Source organism: Ipomoea nil, unplaced genomic scaffold (assembly GCF_001879475.1).
Source record: "Ipomoea nil cultivar Tokyo-kokei standard unplaced genomic scaffold, Asagao_1.1 scaffold0317, whole genome shotgun sequence".
In the NCBI taxonomy this organism is placed as follows: domain Eukaryota; kingdom Viridiplantae; phylum Streptophyta; class Magnoliopsida; order Solanales; family Convolvulaceae; genus Ipomoea; species Ipomoea nil.
In genome coordinates this window covers 1,215,780-1,233,236 of record NW_017616745.1, presented here as the reverse complement: position 1 = coordinate 1,233,236, position 17,457 = coordinate 1,215,780, and the positions used below count along the sequence as shown (strand labels likewise).

Below are 17,457 nucleotides of genomic sequence, written 5' to 3'. Positions count from 1 at the left end.
GTGATGGGTGGCACGGTGGGTGTGAGGTCGTGCGGCAGCGGTAGTCCCCCCAGTAGGTTCCGGATGTTGTGGCTGCGTCATGGCAGTGGCTGGTGGCCGTGCAACGCGCCATGCATGCATGGTCGCCGTGGCCATGACTAATAATCTCGTTGGCCGTGGCAAGGCGGCATCCCACACTGCTCCATTCCGTGCTCTCCAAATATGGTATAAGATTGCTGTTGCATATAGAGTCTAGAATATTTAGGAGATCAGAAAACCAAACGTGAAAAACATTCGTCACAATATTGGGAATTGGAAGGCTAGATTGTTCCCATATGACTTTCGCAAAATCACATAGCACCAAAGTATGCATAGTATCCTCTTGAACAATTCCACATAGCACCTTATCTAGTCTCTCTTCGATCCAGTTGATGGTTCCTTTACTTTTTTCCCAGGTAAATTGATAACCATCCATCGTCATTTGGGCTAATCCACAGTCTTCCAGCGCCTCCCCAAAACCGCGTAAAAGGCCATTCAGGTGCAAATTTCCTCCTCTTTTCTCATGTTGGTAGAGCAAGTCATTAAAATCCCCCACAACAATCCACGGGAGGTCTGACTTACCAGATAGGGATCTCAATAAATTCCACGACTCCATCCGCCTGTCACGCTGCGGGAAACCATAGTAACACGTCATGCGCCAGTCCGGGAAACCAGCTATAGTAACTACCACATCAACATAGTTCTTCGAGTAACTTAACAGTCTCCCCGTGTTATTTTTCCGCCACAATAAAGCTAGCCCTCTACTCAAACCTCCGTTATCAACATAAAACAAACCCTCAAAGCCAAGTTTCACACGAATACGCTCAGCATGTGCCCTTTCCACCATAGTTTCCATCAAGAAAATAAAATCGGGTTTCTTACGGGACGCAAGGTCCATTCTAATGGGAGACAAATGCTCTGTTTGGCAGAGCTTATTTAGAAGTTTATAACTTATTTTAAGCGGCTACTAATAAGCTATAAACCCTGTTTGGTAATGTTCCCAAATAAGCTCGTAGCTTAAATAAGAGTTTATTATAGAACGCTACCTTCTTGTAGCATTTCAAAATAAGCTACTAGGTTCCTAACTTTTTTTCCATCCCTGTCCTAATTATTTTAAAGAAATGACTTTCTTTTACCCTTCCCCCAATTAAAATCATTCTCTCTTCTCCGCAACTTTTACCGCAATTATTATTATTATTATTATTATTATTATTATTATTATTATTATTATTATTATTATTATTATTATTATTATTATTATTATTATTATTATTATTATTGTTGTTGTTGTTGTTGTTGTTATTATTATTGTTATTGTTATTATTATTGTTGTTGTTGTTGTTGTTATTATTATTGTTATTGTTATTGTTATTGTTATTGTTATTGTTATTGTTGTTATTGTTATTGTTATTATTATTATTATTATTATTATTATTATTATTATTATTATTATTATTATTATTATTATTATTATTATTATTATTATTATTATTATTATGAGATGAAGGAGATTCACAACAATATTGCTTCTTCATTATGGGATCTAGATCATGATTATGTTAATAATTTAATTTCAAAATGTTAAATTTTTTTTTGAAGACAAAATGTTAAATTTTATTATGTAGACAAACTAATTTAAATTTTATGAAGATGTACTTTTATTGTCTTTTTACATTTATCAAGCTTATCAAAAAACTAATTTTATCAAACACTTTCAAGCATAATAGCTAGCTTAACAACTCTTTAGTTTTCAGCTCCTAGCTTATAGCTTTTCAGCTTTGAGCTCCTTTTAAGCTTTCAGCTAGGTTTGCCAAATATAGCCAAAAAAGAATGCCAATAAACAATAAAACAATTCCATATAATTAATCTCAAACTTAGTAACTCAACTTAATTATTAATTTTTTTTTACCAAGTTTGACTAATTTGGTTGTCCTGTAATAATAAAGTGGGTAGTTAGCAAGATGGTTGTCAATTGTTATACCATGGACTAGGGTTCATATTGCATTGTGAATTCTGGTCCAAAAATTAAGTATATACCGTTAACATATTTTGCACATACAGTTAATAATTTCTGTATCTGTAAACAAATTGAAAGCACATAACATGGTAATTACAAACATATAAAATGATAATTGCGGACACAAATTATTAACTGCATGTACAGAATATGTTAATTGCAGACACATAAGATGTTGGTTAGCATGTTGTGTCTGCAATTAACATATTTTGTACATGCAGTTAACAATTTATGTGCGTATGTAGTTAGCATGTTATGTGTTTGTAATTTTCATGTGATGCATCTTCAATTTGTTTACATGTTCGAAAACACTTAACTGCATGTACAAAATATGTCAACTGCAAGTACAAACGAGTTGTTATACCATGGACCAGGGTCCACTTTGCAAGGTGGCCGGACCCTGGTCCTAAACGCCGGCGTATAAATTGTGTATTTTTAGTATTAGAATTGTGAACTTCTAGAATATAAATTGTGTTTCTAAGTCAAAGCACATAACATCTCTAGAAGGAAATTTGTGAATACAATATAGGTCATCAAATTGTAATATGTTAATATTGTGTGAGTATAGTATTTGAAAGGAACTTGTGAATAAAAAACAAGGTAATCAATTACATATATGTTAACATTGTGTGTTCGTAGTATACAAATTGTTAATTTTTAAAAGGTAAATTGTGAACATCTAGTACGTAAATTATGAACATTTGGACCCGTGTCCACCTTGCAAGGTGAACCTGGGTCCACGGAATAGTTTATGGACAGGGACGGAGCCAAAGGGGGGGCAGGGGGGCACCTGCCCCCCCCTCACCCCACCCCACCCCTACCCTATATATAGCTTTGTATATAATATGTATATATAGTACATTATTAGTATAAGTATTATAAAACAGATTTTGTAAACAAAAGTTTTGGTAGACAAGGTGGTAGGAAAGGTGTTTTGGTTTCAAAATGGTTTGGGTTTGATCCCTTGCATTGACACTGTCTCAATCTTCTTCACATCTTTGCTCAACACAATTAAATTTTGGCATGATATATATAACTTTATTTTATATTAATAATGTGATGTCTTTCTTTTTTATATTAATAATGAGATGTATATATAACTTTCTTTATATTAATAATGGGATGTATATATAACTTTCTTTATATTTGTAAGTGTAAAATAATTTATACATTAAGTTATTGGCTATTTTATTTAGTAAATAATTTTATTGTGTTTAATAAATTAGAGTTGTTAAAGTTAATTATATTTTTGGACCATGTGATATAAATATATGAATGTTGTGCCTTGGAGTATGAAGTCAGCGTGTGAAGATGTCAAAGAAATAAAATGTGTGGCAGTGGTTTATTCTAACAAGGAAAGGCAATGGTTTATTCTAACAAGAATAAGTGGTGGTGATTCATTTGAACAAGTGGTGGCTAAGGAAAAAGCTATTGCTAAGGATCCTAACTAATGGTTCAAGAAGTGCTATAAATTCACACGGTTCGAAGGAAGCATTTGCCCAACTTTGAGAATTATACACTGCTAGAGCTCTCTTGATTTTACAAAGCAATTTATATTTTGAATGTAATTTCTGATTTAATTCGTAAGAATATTTATATTGTACTGCATGATCAGTACGTGGTACTGCTGAAGCATCTTGTGAAGATTGTTCGGGTATTCGTGTGTCAATCCTGGATAGGTGTTAGAAAGAGTGGTAGTGGTAAAGGCTGGAGGCCATCTGTATTTACCTCTTGTAATACTCCTTTTGGAGAACATCTATAGTGGATTGGGCAGACGTGGGTTGCCCCGCAGACGTAGGAGAAGGAGCTCCGAACTGCGTAACATTTCTTTGTGTTTTTAATTTACTTTATGCTTTACATTCTTTATGCTTTTAACTTTCATTATTTACATTTGCTTAAACAAGTTTAATTAATGAACGTAACTACTGCATAACCTAATTAACAAGTAAAATACATAGCTTTTATATTTCAAGTGTCACGGTGCAATTTCAATTGGTATCAGAGCCTGTAGACTTAATTTATTAGTCTATCGATCTGGCGATTCCGTGCCTCTTGAATTCATATCTTCAGCGGCTTTTATTATTTATCTGTTTATTACTTATTTGTTTGATCTCACGGGGTGTTAAGTGTTACAGAATGGAGCGAACTAAAGTCCTTCCCCAGTTGACCGGCGACAACTACGCATATTGGAAGGCTCGCACCCGTACGCATCTAAAAGCTAAAGGTGAATCCGTATGGTGGTCTGTGGTGTCAGGTTGGACACATCCCACTAAACCCAGTTCTAGCACTGATGGAACAGAAGTCACTAAGCCAGAGACTGAGTGGACTCAAACAGAGATAACCAATGCAGGAAACAATGATAAGGCTTTAGACACAATTTATTCTCTTATGCATGAAAGCCAATTTTCAATTGTTGCAGGTATTCCTTCAGCTAAAGGTGCTTGGGAGGCTCTTGAGTCAACATACGAAGGAACTACCTCTGTAAAACAGTCGAAGCTGCAACTGGTTCAGTCAGAATTCGAAGAACTGCGCATGAACGAGGATGAAACAGTCATCGACTTTCATACTCGCATACAGGAACTGGGAAATCGCGCAATGGTCCTTGGTGAACCATTCTCGCAAGAGAAACTCGTCAAAAAGATACTGAGATCTTTACCGCCCAGGTTTCGAATGAAAATCACAGCCATCCAAGAGCATGATGGCTGGGAGAATAAATCTGTTACTCAGCTAATGGGAAATCTTAAAACATATGAAATGGAGTTTTTAACTGATCACACAAAAACGAAAAAACAAAAAAATATAGCTTTTGCCGCTGAAGAAAGTAATGTTGTATCCGATTCAGATGAAACTAGTGATGATACAGTTGCGTTCTTAACTAAACAATTTTCCAAAATTTTGAAACAAGTATCCAAAAACACACACAACAGAAATTCACAAAAGAGAGCAACGTCATTCAAGACTGCACCTAGTACAGGGGCACCAAACGCCAAACAGTCTGTCTCACGTCCAGGGCAGTCCAAAGAAAGGTCCAACAACAAATGCATCAAGTGTTATGAATGCGAGGGATTTGGACATGTACAAGCTGAGTGCGCCACCTATCTTCGACGCAAAAAGTCTATGTCAGCCATTACCTGGAGCGATGACGAGCTCGACGTTGAACCAACTGGGTCAGATGTCGAGGAAATTTCGGGTAATTTTGTTGCATTTACGGCACGATTTACTGACAGTTCAGAACCTGTTGAAGACTCAGAAGGTGGTGACTATGTCTCTGCAGAAGATGTGGAACAAAATGCTTTATCTTTTGAAGCTGAATTTAATAAGTTGTATCCCAAATGGGAAGCTTTAAGAAAAATGAACTGCAAGCTAGCTAGTGAAATAGATATTGTAACAAATGCAAATAAAGTATATCAAAATCAAGTAGCTGATAGGAATGTTTTGCTTAAAGAAGCAGCAGGTCGAGAGCAAAGACTTCAAAACGAAGTACAAACCAGAAATGTACTTCTTAAGGAAGCAGCTGACCGAGAAGCAAAACTCCAACAAGAAGTTCAGAATTTGAAACAGGAGCTCAGCACCTACAAACGACAAATCCAAATGATGGATACCACTTCAACACTCAATAAGATTCTTGATTCCGGCAGGAAAACTTCTGCAAAATTTGGTTTGGGCTTCACTGGAAGTAACTCCAAAGATCAGACTGTATTTGTCAAAGCATCCGGACCTGATCCAGACGACATCCCTGAATCCAGCACTATGAAACGCCCCTATGGTAAAGTAAGCGCAAATAAGATGCATTATAAACTATATAGTCCTGTTTGTCACTATTGCAGGTTACGCGGTCATATTAGACCCGAATGCTACTACTTCTACAAGGATCAAAGAACTGAGAAGTTCAGGCAAAAGAACATCCGGCCTTTTACAAAACAAATTTGGGTTAGGAAAACTGACTTCGTATCTCAATCAATTCCAATAACATCTCAAGGATGACAAAATAATTGGCAAACATGCTGATTAAGGATTCCAAATAAGAGTAACAGCCGGTCATCAACGCCAATGCCTGCAGTCACCATCTGTCACCACCATCACCGGAGATGCCGCAGACTACGAAGCCACCGACTACTATTGTTGCACCGCCACTCCTACCCGACACTGCCCAGGTCACTCTCTTAATTTTATTAAAATTATAAAATAAAATAAAATAAAAATCTAGGGTTTCTCTGCCTATTTTTTAATCTTTAATACTGCATTTGTTTTCCTACATCTATATCCAAATTTTTTAAGTGTTTTCTTCTCTAATCCGTCGTTATTTTGGATACCTCACACAATGTCCTTATTTCAAATTTGTCTGGCTCAGTACCTCCTGCACTTTATTTGAACATATGTGTACTGCTTTTTCCATGAGGAATGTGTCACTATATGTATACATACCTCTTTTTTCAGATCCACACACATCCTAAATTGTGTCAATACCTAAATATGCTCCCACTTCTGTATCTGTGTCTGCGTTCTTTGTGTCTATTTCATCTGTTCAGGTACCGATTGCCTCCTGCATGTTATTAAGAGTATCATTGACAAGTCATCCGAGGTAGCTGATACAAAACACGATGGGAAAATTGATATGGAGGATGAAGATTAACGGGAAAAAAAAAAAATTCTCGCTTCTTTAAATGCTTCAAAACACTCAGGATATTGGTACCTCTATCTCTTCTCTTTTAGTTGGTATTACTTCAATACCTAGTCTATGAATCTTATTTTTTTCTTATCTTTTTACCTGATTTTTTTTTCTACTCCTATATGTCATTTATGTTTTAAGTATTTGCTCCTTAAAATGTGCCTAAGATGACCTTTTCTTGATATTATTGTGTGAATGAGTTATCCTTTTCTGTGTGTTCACTAAATGTCCTATCTACGTTGTTTTGGCTGCCTTTGATCCTTTGATTATGCCTTTTTGTTGGTGTTTCTTGTGCTAAAAATTGGATATCTATAAGGTTGCTTGAATGGTAAATTTGCTGCAAGTAGATATTCGTAGCTATGTGTTTACGTGAATGTACCTATTGATTTACCTGCTTCTCCATAAAAGTGTTATCTGTAATCTTGCTCTGTGTTATGTGTTATGTGTTTAGTCCGGTCATGACCGTATTTGTGTTTATTTACGTGTTTCCTGCGCTATCTGTGCTTCAATTGTTTATTTGTGTGTTTTCCGTGATATCTGGCCTGAATCTGTGCCTAAATTTGGTTCATATGTCTGTGTGTCTGAATTTGATTTATTTTGAATCTTTAGCTTGCTTTACATGAATGTGCTTACTGTTTTATTTGATAATTTGTTTGACTCGAATTGAGAATTGAAAATTCCTGAATTTCTTTTAAATATGTTTTGCTAAGTTGTTTGCAAGTTGCGTGTGCATGGCTCTAGGGCTCTCGTTTTTTTTTTTAAATCTTCTGCAGGTTCAAACAAAGCAAATAACTTATTATGGAGTCCCAATTACAGCTTCAAGCTAATGTGAAATTCTTGGCAAAGGAAACAATCACGATGTACATTTTGAGGGGGAGTTCTTCTTAATCTCGTATGAACAAATTCAATTTGTGTATTTATTGGGTATTTTCGGTTATATTGGATTTCTTGGGTATATATGGATTTTCTTACTAGACTCTATCAGTTTTGGATTATCTCGTTGGGTTATCGTTTTATTTGGCTTATCATAATCTCTGGGATCTCATTTTATAATCATCACCTTATTTGGATTCTTCTCGGATTATCTACTTGATGAGATTATTTCTGAAGAATATTTTGGATGGGATTGCTTATAAGGCTTTATTTGCGGTACAATTTCTGAGAGTATTGGATTCTTCTTGGATTGTCTTCTTGGTGTATGATATCTGTTACTGATGATGCTGATAACGGCTCAGTTTCGGGCACCCCGTCTGCACGGTAAATCTAATCCACTATTATGATGTTCACCTTCCTTTGTCATTTATTTGGCAAAAATGGGGAGTTTTGGAGTAAGGGGGAGTATTAGAGTATTATGGAGTATTATGGTATTACGGAGTTTTGGATTATTATGGTATCTTTTGGACGTATTGGATCAGTATGGAATTTTTGGTAAGGACTATGATGAAATATTTGGTAGTTTGGCAGTGGTTACATTTGTTTGGTTGTTTTTTGGATTTCATTATGGAAATAATAGAATTATATGTGTTAGGGGGAGTAGTAGTTTTGTTTGGTGCATCTAAACAAGTTGAATGGATGTTTCGGGTTATGCTACTCTCACATGAACAAGTTATTATATGATGTGCTATGCTAGGAATTCAATGCTTCTGTGTGTGATCCAAGACTTGAAGAATTCCAATCAGGTACTTTATTCACAAATGGTCCAAAAAGAACTTAATTTGTTATTTTTGGTTTTATATCTTTGTGTCTTGTTCAGTACCTATACTAAGGGCTCTTAATAAAAAATAAATTGATTATAATTTCAATTTTGCCCAAAGTATTTGATACTTGAGTTTTACCAAATAAAATGCCAAAGGGGGAGATTGTAAGTGTAAAATAATTTATACATTAAGTTATTGGCTATTTTATTTAGTAAATAGTTTTATTGTGTTTAATAAATTAGAGTTGTTAAAGTTAATTATATTTTTGGACCATGTGATATAAATATATGAATGTTGTGCCTTGGAGTATGAAGTCAGCGTGTGAAGATGTCAAAGAAATAAAATGTGTGGCAGTGGTTTATTCTAACAAGGAAAGGCAATGGTTTATTCTAACAAGAATAAGTGGTGGTGATTCATTTGAACAAGTGGTGGCTAAGGAAAAAGCTATTGCTAAGGATCCTAACTAATGGTTCAAGAAGTGCTATAAATTCACACGGTTCGAAGGAAGCATTTGCCCAACTTTGAGAATTATACACTGCTAGAGTTCTCTTGATTTTACAAAGCAATTTATATTTTGAATGTAATTTCTGATTTAATTCGTAAGAATATTTATATTGTACTGCATGATCAGTACGTGGTACTGATGAAGCATCTTGTGAAGATTGTTCGGGTATTCGTGTGTCAATCCTGGATAGGTGTTAGAAAGAGTGGTAGTGGTAAAGGCTGGAGGCCATCTGTATTTACCTCTTGTAATACTCCTTTTGGAGAACATCTAAAGTGGATTGGGCAGACGTGGGTTGCCCCGCAGACGTAGGAGAAGGAGCTCCGAACTGCGTAACATTTCTTTGTGTTTTTAATTTACTTTATGCTTTACATTCTTTATGCTTTTAACTTTCATTATTTACATTTGCTTAAACAAGTTTAATTAATGAACGTAACTACTGCATAACCTAATTAACAAGTAAAATACATAGCTTTTATATTTCAAGTGTCACGGTGCAATTTTAATATTAATAATGGAATGTGTAATTTATAATTAATGTGTTTTATATTCGAATTGTTTTATCAAATTAATTATGTTTCATATTTTGTTATAAATATTTTTATAAAGTTTTAATATGTTTTATTTTTCGCTATATCCAACAATATTTATTGTTATACTTCTTAAAGTGTTTCATTTTTTTTTTTCAAATTTTCTCTTTTATTTTAATTTTTTGGCCTCACTGAAAAAAATTCCTGAATCCGCCACTGACCATCCCTACTTCTTTGCCCCCCCCTCAACATAATTTCTGGCTCCGTCCCTGTTTATGGATATAAAATCTCAAAGCTATTTTTGAATCAGACCAGAATTTATAATGTAAAGTAGAGTATTGTCCATCGTATAATTTTTCGAGGGTTGTTGAACAGATAAGATTTGAGAAAATAAATAAATGCATGGTACGATGTAATGAAATCGAAAGTAATTGTTTATAAAGAATTATTATTTGTAATATAGTTTTAACAACCATTTATATCAATCATTAAGAAGAATGGGCCCTCACGTTTGGAATTTGGTTGTTTGTTTTATTAATAAAATTTTGTCGGCTTTATCACCCTTCATAGCATATAATAGTAGGAAGCTAAGGTTGTAGCTAGTTGATAGCCGACCAGCTATATATAAATAAATCCGACCATTATTCTGAACAACGAACTATATATAAAACATAGCGTGCCAGGCCTTCAATTTCCATTTGAGTTAAGATGATGAGATAGAATAAATTTGCAGAAATTAAATGGCAGCTTCTTCCCAAACACTTCCTCCAAAACCAGGTAGAGTGGTTTAAATTTGATTCATTAATTCTAGCTAGCTTCCCCATATATACATGATATGATGATGATATGATGTTACGCTGTAGTAGATTTCAGCAAATACCTGCCACTATACAGAACTATATTGGCAGCAAATTGGGAGGAAGCTCTAATATTCTTCAACCAAGACGCTGCAACAATTCGATCTCCACTTAACAACTACTTAGAGACTGCATTGCATATTGCTGCTAAGGCAGGTAATGCCTTGTTTATGGAAAAGCTTGTAGCATTATTGTTGGACCATGAACTTAGCCCCAGAGACGACTATGGGTCTACCCCACTTCACATCGCTGCCCGCCTTGGAAACATTGAGGTGGCTCATATCCTTGTTCGCAGGAATTCTAATCTCCTCTATCTTCACAACAACTATGGTTTGTTCCCCATCCACTATGCGGTTAGGAATCATCGCAAAAGCAAGGACGCCATTCTGTATTTCCTTGGTGTGACTAGGGATGATGAATACGGGCAGCCTAATCCATATGCAGGCCCAACTGGTGTCTCTTTGCTTGTTGCATTAATCGAATATAAATTCTATGGTACGTATAGTAGTACATAACTATATCTTATCCATCTTAATTACCCTCTTTGCTTAGCTAGCTTATTATAATTTATATATACAGATTTGGCTCTGCAGTTGGTTGTAAGCTACCCTGATTTGGGCCGTCATAACTCGTTAACTGGCGATATGTCAGCTTTGGATGCCATAGTTCTTAGTGACTGTTCCATTATTAACAAACACACTCTAAACTTTTGGCAAAGTTTCATATTCTATTGTGAGTAACTATCCATTATTTCTGTTGTCCATATATCTTTATTTATATATATACTTGTTCTCCAATTAATTACTGCCACTACTGGAAATTATAAAATTTTCGACCACCTAAAAGTGATCTTAAATCAAGCCAAAAACCTTGTTCCGACCACTTTTGGTATCCGGAAAAACCTTTGTTGCTATTTCCGACCACTTTTTGGTATCAACTTGATTTAAGATCACTTTCAGGTGGTCGGAAATTTCATAATTTCCACTAGTGGGTGCTCAATTCAATTTTTAACTTACTAGCTTTTAAAAATTATTATTACATGCAGGTGTTTCTAAGGCTGAGTCAACAACATCTCCACCAATTTTCCACCTCATCTCACTACTCCAATGTATGTATATGGATGTGTGTATACATAACTACCTAACATGACCACATCGATCAGATCAAAATATATAATAATAAAAATAGTAGATTTTGTTTATTATTATTTTAATTCAGTATATCTATCTATCTATCTATCAGGGCTGGCAAGGAAGAACAGAGACATAGTAAACAAAATGGCGCTGCACCACCAAGTTGTGAAGCTTCTTAAATGCTTGTGCGATCAACTCAAAACCCTAGATGAAACACAAGTGATCTCACTGACGACAAGGCATGCACTCTTTGAAGCAACGAGTTTAGACATTTGGCCATTCATTTTAAATATTGCAGAAGCATATCCTATGTCGGTTTATTTCGTAAACAACATGGGACAGAATATACTTCACGTTGCAGTAATGAACCGTAGCGAAAATGTTTTTAACCTTGTTTGTGGAACCAGTGTGCTTATGGCTTATTTACCGGATAATCGAGACTTTTATAAGAATAACACTTTGCATTTCGCTGCAAAATTGGCACCTCTACACAAACTAAATCTTGTTTCTGGTGCAGCTCTTCAAATGCAACGAGAGCTGCAATGGTTTAAGGTATGGTATGTCACAATCTCTTATATATTTGATTTTTATTTTTATTTTTGTTTTTTGATGACATTGAAACTCACAACCTACAAAGATGCATACACTGGGTAACCTCATGCCAGTCTTGTCACCACAATCTAAGAAGGTAACCCAGCCTAGGCGATTCCATTGAGAGTCAAACTTATGATCTTGTGGTTATCAAGTCAACAATTTGTAAACCAACTTGATTGGGGTTGGGGTTGTTTGACCAACATACTTTTATTTTTATTAATTTTTTTGATGACAATGAAACTCACAGTCACATACTATACAAAGGTGCATACACTGGGTAAACCCCATGCTAGTCTTGTGATGAGAATATAAGGAGGTAATCCAGCCTAGGCGATTCCATTGAGAGTCATACTTGTGATCTTCTTATTATCAAGTCAACAATTTGTAGAACAATTTGGTTGGGGTTGTCTGATTAACATACTTATTTTTTAAACTAACACACACACACACACACACACACACACACACACACATATATATATATATATATATATATATATATATGATTCATTTCATCTGATCTGCAGGAAGTGAAAAAAATCACACCATCAAAGTACTTGTCATCTCGGAATGAAGATGAAAAAACACCGAGTATGGTCTTTACTGAGGAGCATAAGGAGTTAAAAGAGGCAGGGGAGAAATGGATGAAAGACACAGCAACTTCATGCACAATTGCAGCAGCCCTCATTGTTACTGTAGTCTTTGCAGCAGCCATTACAGTTCCTGGTGGCAACAGTGGTGAAAATGGCCTCCCAATCTTCACCAACCATAATGCTTTCACAATATTTGGCATCTCAAATGCTGCATCTCTCTTCACATCAGCTACTTCCTTGCTCGTCTTCTTGTGCATCCTAACTTCGCGCTATGCAGAAGAAGACTTCCTATATGCTCTTCCCAAGAGATTAATCATAGGCCTCTTCACCTTGATTTTGTCCATAATATTTATGATGATTGCCTTCTCCGCCACGGTGTATCTCGTATTTGGACAAAACAGAAGGGGAGTTCTTATTATAGTGGCCTTATTTGCATGTTTGCCGGTCACTTCATTTGTGCTTCTTCAATTCCCGCTGTTTGTAGCTTTGGTGTCATCTACGTATGGACGTGGCATTTTCGATCAGCGTGGCATTCCCCAGCTCCTTTATTGACTTGAATGCCACTGATAGTTATTTGGTTGATGAGAGGCACCGTACTCTAGACTTTGTAATGCTTTGTTCATTTTAATTTGTGGTTCTAGGCAAAAGTTTCAGCCAAATTACATTTTCCACTAAATGTAATTTTAAGTTTAATTTACATATATATTTTGTTTGGCTAAGTGACAAACCTCACATGGCATATTCTTAGTACTAGAAACATGAATGTTATTTAGGAGGTGGAATTTATTGATTGGGAAGTGTCCCAATCTTTGGTGCCAAACCTCACTACTAGTACACTATAAAACAAAGCTTTTAACAGGTAGATTCGGTGGTTGCATCAACATGTATAATCCCTTCTCTTGTCTAGCTAAACCGGCCATTGTTCCATGAGTCCCCTGAATCACACATTGATCAAGCATGAAAATTAGCTTGCAAGTGGCATCAATCCCGAACATTCTATGAATTTAGGAAAGTCAATGCAACAATAACGTACTGATGGTGCACTATGGAAGGAAAGGACAAATCGGGTGAAAGAATATATATATGTAAATGGGCATATATATGAGGCTGCTATTCATTTTCATGCATTTGAAAGGGATAGTTTCAAGATGATGTTAGAAGCCGTTAGCCTGGACAATTTGGCCCCGGACTTGAATCACCAAATAGATATCAGATGAGTGAAACATTTATGTGAAAAGAAGTTGATAAAGTTCGTGAGTCTTTGAAGATACATGAAGAGGAGTGGAAGTTAAATGAGTGCTCAATCATGACGGATGCCTGGACTGATGGACCGATAGAAAGAGAAGAAGTGTAATAAATTTGTGTGTGAATTCAAATTTGGGCACCATTTTCCTTTCTTCTAAAGAATGTTCACTTGATTCACACACAAGTGAATATATTTATGAGTTTGTTGAGCATGGCATTCAACAAGTTGGAACTGAAAATGTTGTTCAAGTTGTCACGGATAATGCCTCAAACAACATGGGAGCTTCAAAGTTGTTGAAGGAGAAGAGACCAATCATCTTTTGGACTTCTTGTGCCACTCACACGATAAATCTAATGCTTCAAAGCATTGGAAGTCTCCCAAGGTACAAGAAAGTTCTTGATCAAGCAAAGGCTTTAACAATCTTTATTTATGCTCATCACAAGACTTTGGCAATGATGAGAACTTTCATTTGGTGATGTATTCTATATGACACCATTTTATTATTGTCTTCTTTTTACCCCCTAAATTGGTTGATGATAGGCAAACTCTAGACTTCTGTTCCAGTTTCTAGATGATCACATTGATTTCCTTTTGTCAATTATGGTAAAAAAGGGGGAGTTAATTTCTTGAGGGAGAGCAACCAAAGCTCATACGGTAAAACTCTATTTTTGGTTTGTTAGTTTGGTGAACAAATTCTAGTATTTGAAACTTTACTAGTTAGATACATTGCTTGGCGGCAAGCATATTGGATGATGAAATAATTAGTTATTGGTTGGTTATTCATGATTGATGGATGATGGTTTTCATGGGATAATATCTTATAAAATATGTTGGCTCTCTTTGGCAAACCTAACTGAAAAGCTATAAGCTAGGAGCTGAAAGCTGAAAAGCTATAAGCTCGGAGCTGAAAACTGAAGAGCTGTTAACCTAGCTGTTATGATTGGAAGTGTTTGGTAAAATTAACTTTTTGACAAGCTGATAAATGTAAAAAGACTAAAAAGGACATCTTCATAAAATTTAAATTAGTTTGTTTACATATTAAAATTTAACATTTTGTCTTTAAAAAAAATTAACGTTTTGAAATAAAACTATTAGCATAATCATGATCTAGTATCTCATAATGAAGTAGCAACATTGTTGCAAATCTCATAATAATAATAATAATAATAATAATAATAATAATAATAATAATAATAATAATAATAATAATAATAATAATAATAATAATAATAATAATAATAATAATAATAATAATAATAATAATAATTGTTGGTCCCGATAGAGTGAGATGAGAGTCTAGAGGGGGGGTGAATAGACTCTTTTCGTTAGAGGCCCTAAACGTCACCTTTCGGTGTCTTGGCGCAGCGGATAAGATAGATTCGTTTTAAATACTTGCACGAGTTTGCGTACTTAGACAAACTTTCGGTAAGGATAATGAAGAGGTGATATGAAAGCAAAATGAAAGAACGTAAGTAAAGAGATAGAGAGGACACGAGATTTTATAGTGGTTCGGCCAATGTTGCCTACTCCACTCTTCTTCCACAATTGTTGGAAGGATTGCACTATCACTCTTAGTACAATTACACAAAGACTTCCTTGATCACTAAGCCGGACAGCCTTCGTAGGTTTTTCAACTCCTTGAGTTTACTCCGCCTCTATCAACTTCCTCTCCTAAGTTGAGGTTGGTAGAAAAAGATTTCTTGAATTCTCCAACGAAGAGATCTTGACTCTGAGATATAATAGCTACAAACGGATGTCAAGACTTCCTTGAGGTATAAGACAAGTGATTCTTCAAATAACTTAACACCTCAGAAACTGGTTCACAAAAGCTTTTTGTAAATTGTAGATGTTTCAAGAGCTTTTGTACGTGAGTAAGTCGAGTGATAATGAACCAGCACCTCCTTAGTTGATGAAGGTGAGTTTATATAGGTGATAAAAATTCATCCGTTGGAGGGAGATGAAATTTTCGAACCTTTTAACCATTGGACAAGGATCGGGGAGCTTCATGCATTAAATGCTCCATTAATGAAGTTGTACCATGTAGCCGTTGAAGGTATGGAAAGCATTAGGGTTTTGTCCTTTAGCTCCAAGAGATAGTACATCTTCATTTAATGCTTCTTGAAAAGTGAGTCCCATAAGATGAAGTCCTTATTGTCCTAGGATGTTGTCAAATCAGACAGGTGAAACATTCTCCTCGTTGATGAAAAGAAGTAATGTTTAACAAAGATCATTTTTACAAACACTGTCCTTTCGTGTTTGTTGACAACTCCTGCTTTACTCTTGTTGTTGTTCTTCATGTCTCGTGTCTTCTTTCGCCTTGGAGACCCTATCATCTAGTCATAACTCATTTTCGTGTGTTTGTCTAGCTTAACACGAATTACAAGGGAGTTATGGCAACTTTCGTCTAAGACGAAAGCAGCGAAACAAAAACAGCTAATGGTTAGGGGTCTACTTTTCTACATTACATTGGTATCATCAAAATCCTAATACAATGTTCCTAACAATAATAATAATAATAATAATAATAATAATAATAATAATAATAATAATAATAATAATAATAATAATAATAATATTTGCAGTGAAAGTTGCGGATAAATTAAAGGAGAAGAGAAAAGGATTTTAATTGGGAAGGATAAAGATGGAAAAAAAGTTAAGAAGCTAGGAGCTTATTTTGAAATGCTACCTAAAATAGCGTTTCAAAATAAGCTCTTATTTTAAGCTAGGAGCTCATTTTAGGAACATTACCAAACAGAGCTTATAGCTTATTAGTAGCTTAAAATAAGCTATAAGCTCTTAAATAAGCTCTGCCAAACAGAGCCGTTATCCATTAACTTTGTGTTGTTTTTGCAGCTTTGCTTGTTTACACAACACGTCTTAAAGCACTATCAATAAGAATATTATATGTTGATTGTTTTTTTGTGCCTTAAGAGTGTATGTGTATAATTTTGACAAATAATTGACAAAGGAGAGATTGTGAATGAAAAATATAATCTAATTGTAGCATATTTATTGGCAATTTATTTGTTAAATTATGTTAAGTTTAGGTTAATATTCATTTTAGTATTTTGGACTACATTAACTGTAGTGTCAAATTAATTATGTGTGAGACAAGAAGCCGTTGGAGTTTCATTCGGAAGGAAGTTGTTAGAGATCAGAATCTTCAGGCAAGATTTATTTAAGAGTGTGTTTGGTTCGTACATGGGAATTGGAATCGGAATGTGTATCAAATACTTGGTAATGGTAATGGGTTTTGGTGAAAGTATTATTTAGCATGTTTGGTAGTAAGGTGGAATGAGAATGGTTACTAATAGTAGTGCTTGAGAAAGAATAAGGGAATGAAACCCTTATTTTATTTGGGTATGAGTTTTTTAATTAATAAGGTATTCAAAATTCATAGTAGTGTTCTAAAAACATATCAATTAAACAATAACAATCAATTTCACACCCATTCATGTGAGCAAAACTCATCAATCAAACACACCTTTAGCCATTTTAATTACTTTTGATGATGATATTAAAATGTTTTATAACACATTATATTTATAGTAAAAGAAATAGCAAGCTATAGCTAACCACTACCCCCACTAACACCTACCAC

General features: G+C 35.0%; 2 protein-coding genes across 2 annotated transcripts in view; both read left to right on the top strand.

Moving 5' to 3' along the window:
* Window positions 1-17,457, top strand: part of LOC109168169 — a 96,663-nt gene that overhangs the window by 17,324 nt on the left and 61,882 nt on the right. The gene's annotated exons all lie outside the window — the stretch shown is intronic.
* Window positions 10,119-13,256, top strand: LOC109168172. Its single transcript, XM_019317215.1, has 6 exons — window positions 10,119-10,210; window positions 10,300-10,785; window positions 10,870-11,022; window positions 11,336-11,398; window positions 11,533-11,975; window positions 12,545-13,256. The coding sequence occupies exons 1-6, from the start codon at window positions 10,174-10,176 to the stop codon at window positions 13,160-13,162; spliced, it is 1,800 nt and encodes a 599-aa protein (XP_019172760.1). The 5' UTR covers window positions 10,119-10,173; the 3' UTR covers window positions 13,163-13,256.